The sequence below is a fragment of the Neodiprion virginianus genome, chromosome 4, assembly GCF_021901495.1.
Source record: "Neodiprion virginianus isolate iyNeoVirg1 chromosome 4, iyNeoVirg1.1, whole genome shotgun sequence".
NCBI lineage: Eukaryota > Metazoa > Arthropoda > Insecta > Hymenoptera > Diprionidae > Neodiprion > Neodiprion virginianus.
Window position 1 is genome coordinate 38,516,205 of NC_060880.1, and position 22,418 is coordinate 38,538,622.

At 37.0% G+C, this 22,418-nt stretch overlaps 1 protein-coding gene across 9 annotated transcripts in view; it reads right to left on the minus strand.

Annotated features, from left to right (window-relative positions):
- Positions 1–22,418, minus strand: part of LOC124302140 (growth factor receptor-bound protein 14-like) — a 304,566-nt gene that overhangs the window by 210,308 nt on the left and 71,840 nt on the right. For 8 of the 9 annotated variants that reach the window (XM_046757964.1, XM_046757963.1, XM_046757960.1 and 5 more), the window contains 4 exons: positions 13,320–13,450; positions 8,416–8,496; positions 7,662–7,790; positions 4,331–4,387 (listed from right to left, as the gene is read on the minus strand). In XM_046757964.1, coding sequence (XP_046613920.1) covers positions 4,331–4,387; positions 7,662–7,790; positions 8,416–8,496; positions 13,320–13,450 — 398 coding nt within the window. The remainder of the gene's footprint in view (positions 1–4,330; positions 4,388–7,661; positions 7,791–8,415; positions 8,497–13,319; positions 13,451–22,418) is intronic. The other variant, XM_046757961.1, reaches the window with a different exon arrangement.

The following is a 22,418-nucleotide window of genomic DNA, read 5'->3' on the forward strand; positions in this document are numbered from 1 at the left end:
AGGAACGAACGAAAACACGTTAGGAATGACCAACCAGTGAACAGTCTTTGTTCTTGTGGAAACGAGTTTGACTCCGAGCGCCTGACGTCAGTCTGAACACAGTTTCGCAAATTGTTTTCGGACTAATTCTTATGCGCGATGGTACCCTCGCTTTATTCATAGCACTCGTCAATATCGGACGGAACCATACCGATTTACCGCTCTATATGTTATTGCCCAACGACACACGTGAGATGGACGTTTAAGTATCGCCGTTGCACGCGGAGCTAATGGCTAATTGCATCGTGACCAATAACGACATCGACGGATTTGGTTCACGTGCACATGCACGCATCATTATATCGTTCGGCAAATGCTTCAATGACTGATTGATCATGTATTTCGTCCTTGGCTTGTTCGAAAATTTATGTCTACAGTCTAAATCAGGTCCAGTTATAACAAACGATGATTATGTAAAGTCCGCGACCAGCCAACGCGTTGATCTGATTCTGTAACGGGAAACGATTCTTTCCAACGATTGCATTAGATATGAAAAACTCGTTAATTCTCAACAACTGTGATTATTAATATATGAGTATGGTCGTGAGGCGTGACAAACGTAAAGAGCTGCGCCTGACTTTTGGACGCACTTTGATACGAGCTAAAAATATAGACGTGCACAGACAACGATCACGATGTATCTGCACATCGGACGTAACACGCAGGTACACGTATGGTGTAGATAAGAAAATCCCGTACGCCGCCACGAACGTAGTACCACCATACGCTAATATCGGGTAAAACAATCATGGTACTTGTCGGGGTTAGGCTAGGTTATGTTATAGCAATTCAGCAAAGCAAGTGGGTAGTAGTCGTTAGCCGGCGGCGCAACTAGGATTATAATTACAACATCGTTCGCGGTTTAACCACCTCAGCGAAGCGTAAGCAATTTCGTCGTCGTCCCAGCTCCGAGAAGAGACGACGAGGTTGTTCGTCGTATTTCACACGTTTCGCATTGTTCGCCACCTCCGAGACAATCGGAAATAAAAAAAAAAAAAGGAGAATGAAAGAAAAAAAAACGCAGACACTTAACCTCATAATCAGCAAGTAGAACGCAGATCATGATCGGGTCTTTAATTTGGTAACGACTTGGACGCAATCGTCCCATTTGCACTACCCAGTCTTCTATGTCTTTCCGATTTCGCTCACGCATTGTATAACAATGAGAAATATATGTGATTGAACTTTCGGATAGAAATCGAACAAGGTTGTTCGTAGACGTAGTTGGGATAGGTTCGAGTATGAATTTTTCAAAAGAATTTAACGTCCGTTCCTAACGTGCGCGATGACTACCAATGAATCTTACGAGGGTGAAGTTGTTAACGTTACTTTAACGATGCACGTTTAGAAAAAATCCTCAGTTTGCACTTTAGTAAAACATGACAAACAACACATACTGCTATTTTTTGGAAGCCAAATCCTTAAAAGTCGTTCTAAAATTGTGCAACAATGATTTTTTCCCTAAAGTTTCGTTGCATTAACGTTAAGTAAGTTCAGCATCGTTGAATCATTGGAATGATTCAATCGTTAATGACTGCGTTAAACTTTCGACCTGAACGACTACTCTACCAGCAACGAAATGAACTCGAGAAACTTGACGTCCCATCACTTGGCCGATGCCCTCAATTAACCGAAGATGACTTAAAATGACCATGAACTTAACATGACCACGTTGACTGTGCCGATATAATACGATTCGACATCGGTTCACGTGACTCAAAGCACGTGACTCGAAGTCATTCCCGTGATTCAAACGTCATGGATACACCTTTTATTACGGTCTTCTTCCAGTAATCAATTAAAATTACGAACACTCTTGCGACGCGTAGATACAACGGTAGTGTGAATTTGGAAGGCGATAAAGGTTGAAAATTCTGTTGCACACACAACAGTCCCTGTCCTCAGCTGTAGCTGTGTAATAATATAATCTGGGTCATTCGAGACTAACGATGTTTTGGCAGCGAGCAGACTGGCTGGTAATGGGATGTTTTCGGGCGTCAGACCGATATTAATTACCCGGAAGCCCTCCTCTCCGTTCCGAGGGGCCACCAAGACACGGTATGCACGCGTTATTCAAGCATCGTCAAGACAGCACGCCACCAAAACGATCGGCCTTTTTGAATCAAGAATTTTTAGATGTTTTCTCACCTTTTCTCATCTGCGTCTCTTTTATTTGGATATTTAGACCATGCAATTTATTTAGGTTTATTGTTTCCCTCGAGTAAGACTGCAAGGTATACAGACTGAGAAAAATCTCATTTGTTACAGTAACTAGAAAAATTCGGTAAAACAGGTATCGTTAAAAACAAAACTGTTTGAATATTGTTGGAATTACGAAAAACGACGTACGCGTAAACATTTTGCGCTATCGTCGATCCTTTTTTGGTTATTGCAACGTAAAATCAGTTTCCGAGGTTTACTCTACTTTTTTTAGTTAAACAAGGCTTTAACGTCAATTTATCGTTGCACGAGCATTAAATTTTCGCAACATGTACAAGAAAATATAGCAACAGTGATCGTAACGAGAAAGAATAGCAACGGATACTAGACTTTCCGGTAACAGCCAGAAAACTAATTTTCATTTTCTACCTAGAACTATATTTTTCGATTGTGGTAAAAGATGAAAATAGTTAAGGACTGAGCGGTAACCGGAACTAAAAATTTCTCTCAGTGTAAGGTCTACAAAATATGATAGACGACTAATGCAACGCCTCGTTTAAAAGCTATGCAGAGATGATGGTTGCATACTTGAACCATCGAACTTGACTCACACTTTTCAGGTTTACAACGCGGTATTTGTGCGTTTTTTTTTTAAGTTCTTTTTTCCCCGCTCTTTGCTGCGTCAATCTTAGACACGCGTTATTGCTCTGTGGTTTCCCACTCGTTGTGTACCGACTTGGCACGTGCGAATTGTTATTGCAAAAAAAAAAAAAAGAAAAAAAAGATATTAATAATCACTAAAAATCCCCGAATGATTGCTTCGCGTGATTTTCATATCGTCGTTCGACTTGATAGCCAATTGTACGATTTCACATATAATAATCATCCTCTTCCTCCACAGGTATTGTATGCCTGTATATATTCATACATTTTATTTAACGATCGGCATCGAAACGCATAGGGGACAAATAAAGAGAACGGAACGAGTGAAGAAGCAAATTAAAAATAGAAAAAAATTTAATAAAACATTAAAGGATCGGTTATACGGATCTATATAATTATTAGGTATACATATGACCAACCGAACGTGACGGGAATATCAAATCTTTTACTGATATAATAATACCAATACCTCGGAGGTGCTATTAAAACTAAGAAAAACAAAAAACAAAAAAAAAAAAAAACCAATGAGAAAAAAAGAACGAAAATTAAAAGAATCAAAGTGTTTCATGCGAAACTTGTGTGCATGATCGTGTAGCGACAGTATTCAAATTTAAGAACTGCCAGTCGATCGTCGTGTAAAACTGAACGAAGAAAAAAAAAAAGAACCTCTCTAAATACACGACAATCGTTGTAAAATAAAAGCTTGAAAAGAAGAACGCGGCTGAGACGTTAATCGAATTTGAATTTGATTTGGAATGAATGAGAAAAAAAACAAACAAAAAGAAGAAAAAGTAGGGCAGATAAAAAAAGATACGCTCTACATCTCGAGGTGATGATAATTAGAAACGAAAAAAAGAAACCAAAGATACGATACCTTAAATGAAAATGATTGATTCTATTTTTCAAACTTGTATTTCATACGAACATCTATATACAGTAATGTTTTACCGAGCATATTTTTTTCAATAATGATCCTAATCGCGATGGGCATAAATCAATTTTTCAGTTTTAAACGATTGCGCGCAGAAAATTGTCGTGTCAATTTAGTATATGCGTAATAAAATTCGAAACTTGAAAATGATGTACCGGGATTATAAAGTTAAAGACGGACTGTAATAAGCGGCAGTTAATTTGTTTTTTATCTCGTATTTCTCACTTAATTTTTATCTCATTTATTTATTCTTTTTTTTTTTTTTATTCACCTACGTATCAATAAACTTATAAACTTGTATCAACGTACGATCCGAAAGCCGAAGTTTTACGAGCTGATTATACGGACAGATCTTGTTAATATCAATATAATAATCGTTGTCGATAATTGATGATTAACGAATCAGCGAGAAATGCGGATGCATCACGGAAGGAAGGAGATGGAGAGAGAGAGAGAGAGAGAGAGAGAAAGAAAAGATGAAGCGGGTTGATAAATTTAAATATCGAATAATACTACGTGAATAGAAAATTGACTTACCGCTGCCGTAGAATCTATATGACGCCATTGTCGTATCACACGGCTGACTAGATGTATCTGCGCACAAACCGATTTAAAATGCCAAATTAAAGGTGAAAATAAAAAGTCGACAAATTGTCTGGTGAAACAATACGTAAGGTGTGGTTAAAAATGATGTACGCCGAGACAGTCTGTTGAAACTTGAAAATCAACCGCGCATGCGCGAGTTTTATCGGCTGGCCAACCCGAGTTTCAGCTGTCGAACTCTTTCTGCCGGCGATTCGGTTGATACGAATTTTCGAGGTTAGAATCTCGAATAATCGAGGCAGCGACTCTGAAAGGTTTCGGAAGCATTTGTTGTCGGGTCGGAAAGTCGATTCTTCAAAGAACGCTCGGGATTCAAAGCTTACGCTCTTTGAAAATTCAAACGTAGACATTTTGCGTAGGTTGGCACGCCTGCGTCGCAGACAAAAATATCGCTGCGTGAAGATTTCGCCGACCAATGAGATTGAATTACTTGGCGCATGCGCGGTTGATTTTCAACTTTCAAGAGATTGTCCCGGTATGTAGGCAGGTAAAAAATAACGAAACCTGCATAACCAGACGCTGGTTTGCCGCCGCTGCTTCATATAATTAACTAGTCTGCGATATTTTGACCAACAGAGAGAGACGATACAGAGTAAAATACGTAAGGATAGGGGAGAAAAGGAGAAGAAAAAAAAAAAACTAAAATGGATAAAAAAAAAAAAAAAAAAAAAAACAAAAAACACGAAATCACGAACATCTGAAACGAGAATGAGACGATGGTAACGATGATGATAATTAATACAATTCACATTAAGCTTATAGCCAGAAGACACCGTTTATTGACTCTCTGTTCTGTTGCACCTTTCACCGATCAAAGATTCTTCCAAAGCCATTGAGTATAATTATATCTGACATTTCCTATTCGGCGATCATAATGATCATTACAATTCTGATGATTATGATGACGGTTTCGTGAAGGAATTCGAAAGGCCGTTGTTCGGCGAAAGATAATAAGGAGATAGAAAAAAAAAAGAAAAAAAAAAGAACGAAAGGAAAAAACGAAAGATGAAAAGAAAATAAATAATCAAAGAATCGCTGCAAAGAACGGATGTCTCGTAGTTGCCTGGCTGCTGTCTAATTCACAAACTAGCAATTCTACGTCGCCACCTCGTGCATTCGATATTTCTCTTTCTCTCTCTCTCTCTCTCTCTCTCTCTCCCGAGTCTTTCGAGGAGAGAACCAGCCGTTGAATCGATCACCAGCTCTCAAATTTTAATAGGATTATTCAACTCCCAGATATATTGCCTGGCACTCGTGATTCAAATCGCAGCGTAAAAGATCCGATCGATTTTGTACCCACCGAAAGGAAAAAAAAAACAAAAAACATCGGTAATTGTTTGAGAAAAATATCTTAAACTCAATTAATTTCTATCGATCTTCTCAAACTCCCGGCTCATTTTTGCTACGAAGTGCTATCAATACGCGATTTTCGACATATATATGAGATCAGTTTCTGTGCCAAAAATTTTTTTCAAATCTGTCAAACCGATAAGACATACGGAAAAAAAAAAAAAAAAAAAAACAAAGTTTCAACGCAAACGAACGATTTGTAAAAACAATCATTTGTCGACAATTTCAAACAACTTTCAACAATAAACAATATTGATAACTTTAAAACAAAAAAAAAAAAATACGCGAACACGTTTCTCGTATTTATTTTCACTTTTTTATTCAAAGTTTTCTTTCACAATTTTACTTTTTTTACTCTCATCGCGATATAGTTTACATACACAAACACACACACACACATATATATATATACCCACATGTTGCAGCGTACTTACAATATTAATTGGCAGCAGCTGGCCGTAAGGCAACACTTTATACCTCTACGTAACGTAACAAATTACACGAATAAAGATGCATGCGGATGTAAACGATGTTCTGCCAATCGTTACAATAAATTTTACAACATCTAATAGCGTCTATTCATCTCTGCAAAACGTAACACGCGTACGCATATAGAAAGCCGATATATATTGGGTTTGTTGCCTTTCTAACAATGTTGCAGAATGTTGTTGTTGTCCTCCTCCCTCCCGCCCGCCCTTCTTCTTCTTCTTCTTCTTCCTCCTCTCGTTATCTCTCTTACGTAACTTCACGTTATCCACACAACCGGTTACGCCTTAACGGTCTGATTTTTTTTCTTTTTTTTTTTTCTTTTTATTTTTATAACTATAATTTTCTTTTTCATTCTCTCACCTCTTCGCAGCTGCCTTGACGCTATTTTTCTTCGGAGGAAAATGAACAAAATGCACAATGAAATACAATGAAATTTTACAAATATGCTGCTGCAGGGAATGTCGCAGGTTTGTTACGTGCTGTTTTTTTTTCCCCACCTTTTATTTTGACATCCCGCCACGTGGGAATATTTCTAAACATAAAAGCTAAAACTGGGATGAAAGTCTTTCACAGAATCGGCAGAGAAACAAGAGTCGTTGTTTCGTGCAACAGTTGTGTGTAATAGATCGATATTCATGAAATTTCAACAAACGATCGTCACTAAAGTTTACAGTGCAACGACAATTAACAGAGGTCCAATTTTTATTTCCGTCCTTCGGTATTTTTCACCTTCTTGACGTACGTGAGAAAAATACAACGCGAATGCGAATAAAACATAGATGTTCACAAAAATTTACTGTATATTTTGCACTTCTTTACACCTGGTAAAGTTTTCCATTTTCTATCACTTTTTTATCCGTTCCTCCGCGTTTCATTTTTTTTTTTTTTTTTTTCTTTAATTACATCATATTTTCTTCTCAATAAGAGAAAACAAAATTAAGTAAAACGAATAAAGGGAGGAAGAGGCAGAAAGAGAAGAAGAAAAATTTCAAAATTTCTACTTTCCTTACAGGTGAAATTTTTGTAAGAGAAATTTAAAACGTGAAAAAACAAAAGGTTGAAAAAAAAAAAAAAATGATAGGAAACTAAACAAAACGAAACGATATTAAAACTGAGTGAATAACTTAGTAAAAGATTAATACAAAGGATCAAACGAATACACATGTAAAAAGTTTACAAAATATTATCATGCATAATACAAGTACCGTTGTTTAATAATATAACGTATAAAATACATAACGCATGTAGAATGGGAGAAAATTAATGGTCTGAAAAATGTGGCGAGGGTTAAAATTAAAGAGGAATAATAAGAGAAGGAGGATAAGAAAAAAGAGGAAAAGATTAAGTTCCGCGTGGGCAAAAATTTACGGACGAAACGATGCGAGCGAGCAAGCGCGTAGTTTAAATAATTAAAAGCAGTCCTTACCTTGGGCGAGCAGTAAAGCTTGGTTTCACGAAGAACCATGTAAATCTTGGACCATACGTTCTTACTTGGATCTCGAATCCAGGCCGAACTAAATATCGAGGGACACTTCTCGCCGGTGGTAATCATGTTCTGAAATTCGTACAATAAGACTAATTTTTAAATCGACTAAAGCAACAACAACAAAACGAGAAATTCATTGTTGACGTTTTACACAATTTTATATCAGGGATGAATCGTCCGAATCGAAGGTAAGGAGAAGAGAAAAATTATCAAAAATTCGAGAGAGAAAAAAAAAAAAAAATGCTATCACAAATCTCCAGGAATATTTTATTTGGGTCAGTTGAAGCAGATAGTGAAGATTGATAAAAAAAAAAAAAACGTTATTGTATTCGAACTGCGTCGTGGAATTTAATTTCAGAAAAATCGTGCGACGCGTCATAAAATTTGTAGAGAAAAATTTCACGATAGTTAAAATCACAAGTTTCGGAAGTGATTAAATCGTGATGTTTTTGATCCGATTTTAATTATCCATCGAGGTGACGCGGTGAGTAAATTTTTCAGCATTTTTTTTTTTTTTTTTTAACTCTTCCTCGTATCTTCGGATACGTTTCTTACACAGCCATTGGTGAACTTTTTTTTATTTTTCTACTTTTTCCGCCTTCGCTTTCCCCCCCCCCCCCCCCCCCTCGCGCCGTCTTCAAAATTTTTGCAAAACTACGCGTTATACAATTTATTCCCATGCTTATCGACTCACCTGCATCACCGCGTACTTGTTCGTAAATGGTCCTAAGAATGCGCTACTTTCGTAGTCAACCATCTCTTCGGGGAAGAATTGCTGCAACGAAAAAAAAAATAAAATAAAATAAAATAAAAAAAAAAAAAAAAAAATGAAAATGAAAATGAAAATGTAAAATTACGTAATCTGTTGAAAGAGTAGCAAAAAGAACGAAATAACATAATGCTAATTTACATCGATTTGTTACAAATATCGACATTTCTTCTTGTTACGGTTAATAATTGAATCATTGCGAAAATTGTATTGCGAACGTACGGAGGGAAAAGAAAAAAAAAAAAATCGAAACGGACGAAAAATTACTTACGAGGATTCGGGAGTGAAAAGGAGGAAATATTACACAACGCGTTGATCTATAGATCACACATCTGGTGGCAGTACGGTAAATAAGAATATACACATGCGTATGTATGGATTTCGTTCGTTCTTGTTTCTTTCTTTTTTCTTCTTATTTTTTTACCTCCTTTTTCTCTTTCACTCCCGAAACAGAAGGAATAAGGGTAAAAAGAAAAAAGAACAGCGTATGAAATACTGCGGGCCTACTTATATATCTTCCTTCCTAGTGCCGCGTTAGTAAAAACAAGAATCTAGCCTATCCCGATCTCTTTTGTATCCGAGGCGAAACAAGGGTAACAAAAACGAATGGCATACGAAGAAGAAAAAAATGAAAGGAAAGCAAAAAAAAAAAAAAAAAAAAAAAGAAAAGAAAAAAAAGGAGTAAAAACTAAATTTGCAAAAGGAGCGTATAAGAAGAGGACACATACTTTGAGATTTACATGGTTGTGATTGACGATTAGATTGCAAGACTTGTCAAGTGATTGAGAAAAACGAAGGAAATCGAAATATTCGAAAATTGCAGGTTCACGTATTTTGACGTTGAAACATCTTTAATGTCGTGAAGCATATTCGATTCGGATAATTTGTGATAAAAGTCATGTTTTTGCAATATGCGCGTACGATGTTTTACCTTGTATTACGGTTTGCCGAATTTCAGGCAATTGTAAAGTTGCGAAATAACAATTATTCCCGAATAATATGCATCTTCGCAACACGACGTAACTAACTTAAATATAATGATTTGAAATAGCGCGGTGCTATTAATCGATCGATCAGCAGCTTCGATTAATCGATTGATCAGAAGAACGATATAATCGAGTCTGCCTATCGATCGATTAAATTAATTTAAAGCACCTTACGCTGACTCTTTGATATTCATTCCTTGTCAATAAATTGTTGAAAAGAGAAGAAAAAAAAAAAAAAAAAGATTACACGCGCGATTTCCGACGATAATCACGATCCTGGGAACATTTTATCATCAAACTTTGCACTTTGCATCGAGACACGACTTTGAATATCCCCCACTCAACCACTGTTATACGTTACATGATATACACTGAGAAAACTTTAATTCGTTACAGCAACTAGAAAACTTCGGTAAAACAGATCCCAGACTTTCCGGTAACAGTTAGAAAAAAAAAAACTGATTTTCATTTTCTACCTAGAACCGTATTTTGTCGATCGTGGTAAAAAATGAAAATATTCAAGGACCGAGCCGGTAACCGGAAATAAAAATTTCTCTCTCAGTGTATTCCAATTTCCGATCGAGCGATGAAATCGAGGCGAAGATACAGACTGCACAGGTATAATTACGATACGGACAAGTGGATAGGTGGGTGTATGGTATCTATTGGACAGTTGTGTATACACGTACACAGACGGGATGAACAATGGCTCGTCGCGAGGTTTCTCTTAGCTATCAAATGCAGCAGACGCTGTATTCTTCGTATGACACGAGGTGCACACCCGCAAGTCGAGCTTACGGAGTTTTGGATCCCGAGAGAGAGAGAGAGAGAGAGAGAGAGAGAGAGAGAGAGAGAGAATCGCCCTGCATTGTTTTACCTGTTCGATCGTAACGCTGCTGTTATATACGGGGCATTCCCTGCCAACTTTGTCAAATTTTGACCCAACGATATTCGATTTGTTTGCATAATTTTCAAGTTACTTACTAAAGCAGCCCCCAATTGCTTCTATTTCGTTATTGTTTCACGAAACGCAAATGCCGAATTACGAATATCTGCTTCAAAAAAAAAAAAAAAAAAAGTTTTGAAAAATTGATTCATCGAGTTCAACGTCGATTTCGTTATGTGAAATCATTTCTATCGTTGCAATTTTTTTTCCTCATTTCACTCGTCGAGAGTTTCATTCAAAGTCGATATCTCACGTTTGACTTTTAGTTTTTTGTCGGTTTTAAACTAAATAATAATAATAATAATATTAAACATTGATTTGTGGAGATTGAAAATGAGCAAGGTTCTAGAAACGCGAGTAGGATGTGAAAAATTATTCCAACGCGAAACCGATTTTAGAATAAACGAAACGAAAGATGATATATATATGTGAGAAATTTTCGAAGGATTTCGAAAGAAGATGGGAAACGAATTGAAAATATTTTTTGATATTTAAGACTGAAAATGCTACTGCGTGAAACGATTAAAAATATAAAAATTTCAATTTTAAACACGCTATTGTAATGGGGGGAATAAAATGTTTCAATGAAATTGAAAATCGACTAGCGGTAGTAACCTGTTCGATCTGGCATGGAATATCCCATATTGAGATGAGCTCCGAATCCCTGTTAGGATCTGTCAAAGACGTAGGTAATTCATGAGTGAATAGGAGAGGAGAGAAGAGAAGAGACGAGAAGATAATCGAAGGGGTGTGGGTAATTAATTCGCAACGGATGCGGGCACTGTTTATATAACAAAGCATCCGTGAGTACCTGGACTATACAAACTTTACTGAGTAAGACGTAAATGAATTACATATCCTTCGCCGGACTGCAAATAATCATCGAATCGATTTTACTTTATTAATGGGATTCGGTTAATCCGATGTTTAATTAACGACAGACTTAGATACACGTATATTCAGTTTTCATCGCTTCGCAATTCGCTGACCAAACAACGACGATACAATTAAACAAATGAAAAAATAAAAAATAAAAAAAAAAAATACTAGATGATTTCATTCTTTCATCGTATATCGACGAATATTCTGATAGTTATTTCATTGCGATAGGGGGAGGGGGAGGATGTTGATCAATTCTTTGTACACCTGTAATACTGTAGTCTGTTTCGAAAACGCAAAATAAATTTACAAAAATGCAATACGAACTTAAAAGTTGAGTCGATGTTTAAGATCGTTCGAGATCGCAATTTTCTTACGAATAATTTTTGTGATAAAACAACTTCAAACTTGATACAGATTTCTAAACTCCACGGAAAATAGCTGCACAGTTAAAATTCACGATCAAACAATTTTCACGAGCATCCGACAAACCGATCCGTTGTTATACAACAACGCAAGCGTTGCAGCATTTCAATGCACAACGCGTGAGATTATTTTCCAAACGACAAATCGAAGATTATGGTATGTTCAGAATTGTATTTCAGCGATGTGTGCGGAGAATTGTAGTAATAGAAAACCATAGAGCACGCGGACAACGAGAGGAGGAGGAGGAGGAGGAGGAGGAGGAGGATATAATACAGGCAGAGAGAACAGTCATATTCGAAACCGAGAGAGCAGTAGGTACGTATAATGCTGGATGAATCGGGTCTCGACACGTGCATGGAGTATATTGCGTAGGTTGGTACGCGTGTAAATTGTATGGACACACAGAAAGATATAGCGGATCCACTATCGCGTACGCAACATTTAATAATATGAAAATCGATGGAACGAACTCCTCGCCTAGGTAATAATATATTCCCAGTGCACAGATACCCATCAAATCCCATCCTATCCTCTCATATCGCAATCCAACGATCTCAAAGCGTGGCTTCAATATTGGTTCAATATCGTACACGGTAAGAACGTAAAGCGATTTATAATTGCTGATGCTATCGTCGCTTTACGCACGTATACGTATAATAAATATGTGTGTGTATTACACACCGGCATTCCGTGAAATTTTTCTACATACAAAACGTGTTTCGTGTTCCACTTTGTGTATCATATTCTCTGCATCGTTATTCACTCTCCTGCGTTACGGGATGCGTTAGTTAAACAGGGTATATTATTGTAATAAAGATTGTTTGAAAATTCATCACGTTCGAAGAAACGGAAGAAATTTATACCGACTTTAATATAATCTTTATTGTTGCCGAATCAGCAGTAAATTCAAGAATTGATCGTTGTTAACTACAGTGCAATAAATTTAACGAACGAACGAGTACGAATTAAAAAACAAATGTACGAAATTCAACATCACTCACGAGACAAGGTACCTAAATATTTTTATTTATTTTGCAATAAAGAAGAAAACAAACCTCAATGACGTAATTTACAAACCAAAAAAGCAAAGTAAACATCAAAGGTAGAAGAAAAGAAAGGAAAATGAAAGCAATGCGGAAATCAATTTTGAAGAATGAACGTTGTCCTGACAATTTTTCATTCCCGTAATGGTCGATATTCTGCACTGGCTACTCGAACGCAATCGGTAGTTGAACGGCAAAGTTGAAACGAGACTGACTCAATGGATTAATATGGATATTATCGAGTCAGTTCGTTTGAGTATGAATTTCTAGATCCGACAATTAGTCGGTGGAATATCTACGGTAGGTAAGTGAAGAGCTTTTGATGACCGTCCGACGTTCGGAGTGCGATTTACCAACGGTAGATACAAACTACGTCGGTAACAAAGTTCGAGAAAAGGTATATAGTCGGTCGGTAAAGAGCGGTAAATACCGAGAGGAGTTCAGAACGAAAATAAGCGTGAATGGAAAAAGCAATGTGACGGGAAATAATGGGGAGAACTAGGATCCGGCTTTTTTTTTTGTTTTTTTTTTTTTTTTTTAAATTCTCACCTTTGAATCGTGGAAGAATTCGTACTTCCGGAAATCTTGTCGGAATACCAGTCGCTTTGGGGTGTTCGGAGCGAAGTATTCCATGTCCCTGTAAACGCGGAGGACATCTTCGTGATCCTCCAGACTTCTTTCTGAAACACAGATTTAACAAGAAATGAGAACGTTGGATAATTTTTTTTGTTTTTTTCAAACTCTTCACTCTTTATCGTATAAATCGTCGTTAATGCGCGTTAATTTGACAGTGTTTTATCGCAAAACTTTTTCACCTACGTTTTGACATTCTTTCTGTGAAAATCGTGTGCGCGTTACGCAAGAGGGGTAAAAAAAAAAAAAAAAAAAAAACAACACCGGCCGATGCACATGAAAGAATGATGTTCGAGTCCCAAAGGAAGAACTCGTTAGCGTTCATTAGCAGCCTCGCGTCTCTCAATGAATAGGAACGCGATAATGTAACGCGTCGTGTTTTACCCGCGTAGGAAAGTTAGCGCGTCAGTAAATCGTTCGCGACCGAACTTCCACCAATAACAATTGAAAGTAATTATTCATTGACGGTAAAAACATCCGGTATCTACCTCTATTATTATTGTTACACCCTTGCTTTGTTCAGGTCACGTGAGCATGTAGTTAAAAAAAAAAAAATTACATGGAATAAGAAACAATTCAATTGTTTGCGCGTAAAGATCTTGAAACCCTTTTGCAATTATTTGAATCCAAATTCTGTATCATCGAATTCGTGAAGAATAAACAAATATTGGAAACGAGGGTGAATGGGAATTCATTTTCACATTGCAAATATCGTTAATAGGATCATGGATAATCGTCAGCACTGCAACTATCGATCATTATATGTATAATAACCCATTATTTTCCTTCGCTGCATTATTCGCATATTCAGGTCAAATTTCGCCAATCATAGCCAAGGGATATTTGAACGCGTATGTGTATGTATATCTATGCGGGACGGATGACGGATCAAACCACCTTGAGCCAAAACCTGCGATGGCTTCAATTACCGAAGCATAAGACGTGGTTGATCGAGCAAATATGTAAGGTACACGTGTATCAAGTATGACTCGCGAACAACGTCAGGGAGAGAAAGAGAAATAGAGAGAAAATATCTCGCGAAGGATGTCTAATCCTTTCACCGTCGCCCATTTACGACTTCTATGGTACATTGTATACTGCTACGCTATTGGCTCGTATGGTGTCCACGTACGTCACGATTGTTTCGCAATTTGCGCACTTCGGGTGCGAACAAATCAATCATCATGTATGTATGCGTGTATGTATGTATGTACCTGTGTGTATAGTTTCTCCGCAGTCTGATTCATTCGTACTTTCCCATCTTGGCAACGATTTGACCAACAATGTTAGGGATAACAATTCAACCTCAAACTATAACGGTAATTTCTGTGAAGAGAAGCTCTTCACGGTTATCGATCAATTTTCAAAATGGTCTCAATGTTCCGATCGTACGTATAAATTCACTAGAATTTATTCAACTGTTTATGGAAATGGTCAGATTTTATGCGCTTGAAGTTCCGATCGTTCAAGCTCGATTAAAAATTCTTCCAATTTGGGAGGAAACTGCGAATCAATACGATATTTAACCATAATTTTATTATTGCGCATTCACAAATGGTTAATTAGGTTTCACTTACTCGCCTAAATCGAGAGAAATCTAACATCGAAATTAACAAATGAAAATTTTCATCAATCGAAACTTCAGATGCATCAGATTTTTACCGAATGAACCATGTTTCTCAACGAATCAACCAAGAAATCAGAATATTTCATCACTCTTTGACTGAGACCATGACTCAAACGATGATTTCTCAAAATCTGGACCATAATCCTTACCGGATTGAATTTCTCAGAGACGACAATATCGTCTTTAATCGGACAGTAGAGTATAACATAAGTTGAAACCGAAACAATTCACCTTGGTTGGATATAAACAAGGTATAATACGTATGTAAAATAATATTACGGTATAATTCACAAATGCTTGTTGATCTGTTGACGAGAAAAAAAAAACGAGAAAGAATAATAATAAGAAATTACATCCGTGTAAAAAATCAAGAAGTAAGAAAACGGTTGTGGATACGCCAGGAGAATAAGAGGAGGAATGAAAGAGTGAGATACACTCGACTTGAGAAGCCATTGTAAAACATCGGTGGATTCGTTCTCTACATCCCTGAACTATACTCGGCATACACATCCTAACTAACCCGTGACCAACGATAGAATGTGGCGCCGTCCATCCGTCCTGTGCAGTGGCGGAACAAAAGGACGGTGAACCGTTCAGAAAAGAGGAGAAAAAGAAGAAGAAGAAGAAGGAGAAGAAGAGCTAGCCAAGAATTCTTGGGACGAGACTCAAAAGGACTCATCAATCAATGATAAGCGATTGTTCCACTTTAATAAATAGATAATGAATCAAGAGTGATATAATTTATAGTCGCCGGTCATTCCGAGTGTTGTAATCATCGGAAACCGGTATAAATTCAAAACAAGCCAACCGACCGCATGGCTCTCGGTTCAGAGAGCATGAAGATATGTTGCAGAGAGAAAGGACTTGCATCGGATGCAAGTCGACGGAAATCTAATCAATTGATTGGACGGTAGTGATGGGTTTGGCTATTTCTTCATCTCTCTTCCTCGTTCCCTCTTCACCTGCCAGCCAAAAGTTGAATGAACAGAAGGAAAGGATGACATTGTAATACGGGAGTGTATTGCAATGTCTCATTCGAAACAGACTACTTCACAATACATGATATATTCTTTAGCGTGAGTCTGCGAACGGAACAACGACGATGATCCGACTGGCGGTTAGTTCACCATGAGCACTAATTACCAGAGGAGGTTGTTTAGTCGATGAGAACAGGTATCGACGAATGGATAGACGAGCTTTGCGAGTCCATCGACCCGGCATCAATGAAGTCTGCTGTTAATGAATGGTCTGCTACAACATCACGTAAGTGGTGCGCGTGGGTGTGAATACAGGAACTGATAAATGTAAGTAAGAATGTTGGAAGACTAAGAAGAAGTCCCAAGAATAACCTCACTTGTATCGGATCGATCCAAGGATCAAAGCGTTTTTCGAATATTGTCTTGGAGAATGAGGTTCAAGTTAGTTAACGTTAACGTAAACTAAGGTAGAATCATTGTTGCACACGATTGTATGACTTTCGAGAAGTTGGCTTTGCAAAACATGAGTATATTTTGTTTCTCACGATTTACTAAACTGAGAAAGTAACGATTTTCCCCCAAACATTCATCGTTTACGGTAAAGTTACCAGCTTCATCTCATCCTCACGGTGCATGCAACATAAGGATGAAAAGTGGTCTTCTGGAGTAGATTCAATTTGTTCACTAAAACCGAACTCCCTGATCTAACATCAATGAGAAACGTGATAGCCGTCCCTAAATTGTTCAAGGTAATTTTGGCGTCACGTGTGTTTCGTCACGACAAAATACACGATACCATAGTGTTATCGGGTAGAATCGATCACCGAATAAAATCGAAAGTAGTTTCGACACGAGGTCTGAGATTAATGGAACGTCGTTACAGAGTTATTAGCAAAACTGATCATGTGTTCGTGATATCTTATCGACTTACTGCGCATAGTTAGATTAAATTATAGACGATTCTAGTTTCCACGCGACGATGTGACGATGGTCGAAAATTTGTTCGACTAATTAAATTGATGATGATGACTATTATGATTGTTATGATTATTCGTGGACATCTGCAACCGTCGTTATAAAACTTTTACTAGTGAGTGATCGTTGGAAGTAAGTTTGTTTTAACAGCAACACGCGTAGTTGGCAGCAAAAGGGTCCCCGAACATCATCGATCATCCGGCCAATTTCACTCGACTGACCGAATATACATACAGGGACAATCTCTTGATACTTGATAATCAACCGCGCAAGCGCGAGTTTTATCGGCTGGACATCCCGAGTTTCAGCTGTCAAACTAGTTCTGCCGGCGATGTGGTTGATACGAATTTTCGAGGTTAGAATCTCGAATAATCGAAGCAGCGACTCGGAAAGGTTTCGGAAGCATTTGTTGTCGGGTCGGAAAGTCGATTCTTCAAAGAACGCTCGGAATTCAACGCTTACGCTCTTTGAAAATTCAAACGTAGACATTTTGCGTAGGTTGGCACGCCTGCGTCGCGGACAAAGAATATCGCTGCGGGAAGATTTCGCCGACCAATGAGATTGAATTATTTGGCGCATGCGCGGTTGCTTTTCAACTTTCAAGAGATTGTCCCGGCATTTAGAATAAAATGATAAACGTGTTACGGTCGAATTAATTATGCACGCGTTTGTTTCTTCCTTCCGTTTTTACTTTTCATTTCTCCCCCCTTCTCTTATTCTTTCAATCAAAGCTAGTCGTTTTCATATATCAGGGAAAATATTTCGTTATTCTTCTACGATTTAATTTTCATCCTCGCTAATCAACTGTTGCCAACTAAAGTAAATAACACTGATTTCCCTGAAATTACTGAACCGGAATCGCGTATCGTCCGCGTTTGATTGATTGAGGGAATGAAAGTTTGGTCAATCGAACGATTACATACGATCGATCAATCAATTCGTCGAAATAAGTGAGAATTCTTGCTACATTTCAATGAATCACTAATCGAAGTGTAACGATTATAAAATTCTCGTCACATTGCCAGATTAATTACGTTTCACATTTTTTCTTCATTCTTAATTACCCCTCTCTCTTTCTCTTTCTGTCTCTGATTTTATTGTCATGTTAGCGGACATTGTAAAACGGTATAAATTTATTAACGAATATTAAATTGCATACTCGCTTATGTTATATTGTGCAGTATACGTATAGTGTAACGCCAAATGATTTACAACTTCCCGGTATACGAGTCAATTTTTTAGCCGTTCCTATAATTTATTTCTCTTTTAACTACGCGATCCTTGTACATTGATTCTCTCAACTAGCCAAGCTATAATTAGCGTAACATTTTAACGAACTACGTCATTTTATATACACAGATAATAGTACATTACGTCTTTGCACGCTGATATAATTGTTGCAGTTTATGTACCCACTTCAGCTTATTATATCGATATACATCTTAAATAACTAGGGTTTGTAGTTACTACAGGTATGAAGAATAAGGAGATTTTCTCCAACATTTATATAAACATACACCATATATAATACACGCTTGTCTAATTAACGGTAAAACGAAACAACTTGCCGGAAACTCGTTGCGGTTCTAAAATCCCTTATTACATGAACAAAGTTATAATGCAAGCAATTTATTGTATCAACTTATACAAACGGTTATTAAATACTTTATTTTCAGCTCGACTACTTTGTACATCGTATTATTTCCGTCTTCTGCGTCTTATTCGCGTGATATTCAAATTATTTCTGAATATCGTCTTGAAAAAAAAATTCACGCTAAACTGCGATATTTGAACATTTCTATAAACTCGTAATCAAATTTAACGACATAGGAATATAACGGCGAGTTATAATCGATATTGTATAATATTATTTAATAGGGAGGAGTCCGTCACACAAGGTTTGCAATATCAACTAGCCAGTTATTTATTGCCTCGTGAATGATGACGTGTGTTAAGTATTAGATTCTCAATGTAGTAATTAAGACGACGGTATTCTTTTAACGATCCTATCGTTAAATTGAAACCGGATTTTTTTTTAGCGTCAGATTACCGCAAGTACATAATTCAGAAAAAAACAAAACGTTTCATCGTTATATTACAAGTATCATTTTACAATTCTCTAATTCAATATGTATACGACACAACCGCCTAGCCCGTTTTGATTTTTTTTAATTATTATTATTACTGTTTTATTATTATTATTATTATTATTATCGTTGTCGTTGTCTTATTATTATTAACAGACAGACAGAAATATTCGAAGTATTTTATAGAACTGTCAACTGACACGCGATGCTCGATGCGTGTTTCAATGTTGAAAAAGAACAATTTTTGACACTTTTTTCTATACAATCGATTCATTATATATTCCTCACTGCACGTGATAAAAATTAATTTTAGTAAATTCGATTAACACAAATTGAGATAGTTGATTAGCAGTTTGAGAAAAGGTTTCCTAATAACACGATTTAAAATGATCAAACTCTGGATTGACCTTTTTATCCGATTCTAATGTTTTTCGGCTTATTCTTCTCACACTTAACACTAAAGTTTGATTATTTTGAACGGTCAGACTATTAAAAAAACCTTTTTCCAAATCATTGAAGTCTTAGCTCTCGAATTAGTTGGGATTCGTTCCCATGACATAGCAGCGATGCTGTTGTTTCATTCGCATTCGCTATCATTGTCACGAATGTAAAAACTGCTGGAAAATTCTTTGAATATTGCTTTTTTTTTTTGGTTTTTTTTCTTTCTCTCCTTTAATTCATCCAACAAACTTTTGATCCAGACCGATTCGTCCCTGTAAAATAAAGTTCTCCGACTTCTCGGGCTCTTGCAATATCGAAGTAGACTTTGGGGGGAGGGAACAGGGATGAACGCAACGTGTTGGTTTCGTAGCACATAAAGGCGGGGTAGGAGAAGCAGGTAAACGAGAAGAGGGTAGGAGGAAGAATAGGGAAAGGAACAGGTATAGGGAGTGTAGGGACACAAGGGAGGGAAAATGGGGTGGGAGAAGGATCCCTGACCTGGGCCAAGTTGCGTATTGATTCTTGGCTGCAGCGTAGAAACTACGCCGCACCTCCTATCCGTCCCTACTATATGCGTTTGTAAAAATATACACATGTACACGAGTGCAAAGGTACGCTTGGGAACAACGAATCTGAGACGGCTCATTTTTTTCCACTAGACAGTTACGTTGGCAACACTGAGAAACCTGCAGCGCCACAGTCGGCCGAGCGTGAAACAAACTGAATCTCAATAAACGTAACATAACCCGTGACCGTCGAATCTAACCTTAAAATACCGCGGGGATGATGAGTTGTTAGATCGACACGTATTCTTTCTATTTTTTTTTTTTTTTTCTTTTCTTTTTGTTTCTTCGTTCACTCTCAATCATCGAAACTGGGACCAATTTCTCTTACACGCTTACAACTCGTTAGTTTGTCTTCTTGCGTTCTTTTTCATTTTCTGTCATTGCTCTCACAGTGAAACCAACAACAACGACAATAAATAATTCTACAATATATTGAAATCGTTTGTTAAACTATAAGATATTGTTACCTATAATTCTTGTACTTGTATAAGGAATGTGAGTTGGAAACTAAGATTTCGTCGCTGATTCGTTGACACAATACGAGAAGCATCAATTTCTAATGGCACAATAGCAATTAAGCGATAAACGCGAATGTCAATATAGCACCTTTCCGAAAGGAATGCTGTGAAAATAACCTCCAACATCACTTGATCGCAACAACGAATACAATTCGTGAAAACAATTCAATCGAGGAGACTGACGAACAAGCCAGTAGGAAAAAAAAGGGAAGAAAAAAGAGACAGAGCGATAAATGAGTCAAAAAGAGGATTGAATATACAGAATGTGAATTCTCGAATGAATCACGATACTATACATATAATAGAATACAATAAACATGGTAATTCCTTTTCTCTATTCCGCACACAATATTTTCTCTCAAGGTAATGTAGTACTCCTACATTTACCGACTGAGCAGACTCACCCTATTTCTTTCTACATAATAAATAAACAAACGAACGGAAAAAGGTTCAAATTTCGACGGTGCATCGATATTTCGTGGCGGAAAATTCAGGAGTTACTAGTATCCCGAAAATTGTCAAAAAACTGTGTGGTCCACATTTCCTGGACTTCAGGGGCCAAAAGGTCCCATATCTGAGATACGTTGCGGAATTCCGGAAAGAATGACGTGTAAAATGAGAAATTGTGGGACTGTTTTCACGCAATATAGAAGTCTCCAGACGGGAACTAGGAATTAAAATAATTTCGTAAATAAAAGATGCTCGCACGATCAGCTCACGATCAGAAATGACACATTTTTTTTCACAATTTTCGTTACACGAACAACTTTCCTCATTTTCGTTACAAAATAGCGTTGCACCGTCAAAATTTGAACCCTTTTCGTTCATTTGTTTATTTAATATAGGAAGAAGAGGGTGAGTTTGCTCGGTCGGTAAGGGGAGGAGTACTGCATGACCTTAATCTCTTATCAATCTCCTTGTCGTTGTTATTGTTTATAAAATCGAACAGGAGCGATGCTCTCCCTCTTTTTCTCTCCCATCCATTCTTCCTTCTTTCCTTCTTTCCTTCCTCCTGCACCTCCCCAATTTCCTCGTAATAATAACTAACCAACAGACTTCCAAGGCGCCACCGTTGAACTAAATTATACCGTCGAAACGTCGTCGTTATGGCTGGTGGGCATAACTTATGACTACACAATGTATACGTATATTATAAATATTTGTAACAAATTATTTATATTCTACAGATTTCTTATAATACCTGTAATAACTTCCTCGTAAAACTGTGTCTGCAGCCCAACGATAAGCTAATTTCTAAATTTCATTACACGTAGGAATGCGTCGAAATATTTTCATACCCTCATAAAACCGCAAAGTTATAACAAAAAATATGTCATATATATATTCGCAAATTTCTGGATATCCCATCTGTCCGGAATTATTTTATATACGGGGTAGTCTAAATGATAGTGAACAAAGTTTCACCCCGATCCCCACCGAATTGGTCACAGATTTATTTCCCACTTCTGCTGATCTGCACTACCAAATATACATTTTCTAATTTTTACAGATTTTATTCCACCCACTTTTCGCGAAAAGTGTTCTTCTAAAAAGATTCGAAACTTTTCATGAATTTTCTTTGACTGAGGAGCAAACTTTTTTACATGACTAAAAATGAACCCAACCGTTATTTCTCATCATATTAATTTCGTATATTTATTTATTCTGTTTTTTATTTTTTATTTATTTTTTTTTTTCATCCTACTTGTTGTTACACATGCATTACTTTTTTTCCCATACACAGAAATAAGCTTATGGCTGGTTAAACGGTAAAACAAGTACATACCCATATAGCAACACAGTTTACAGTATTTCGTTACAAGT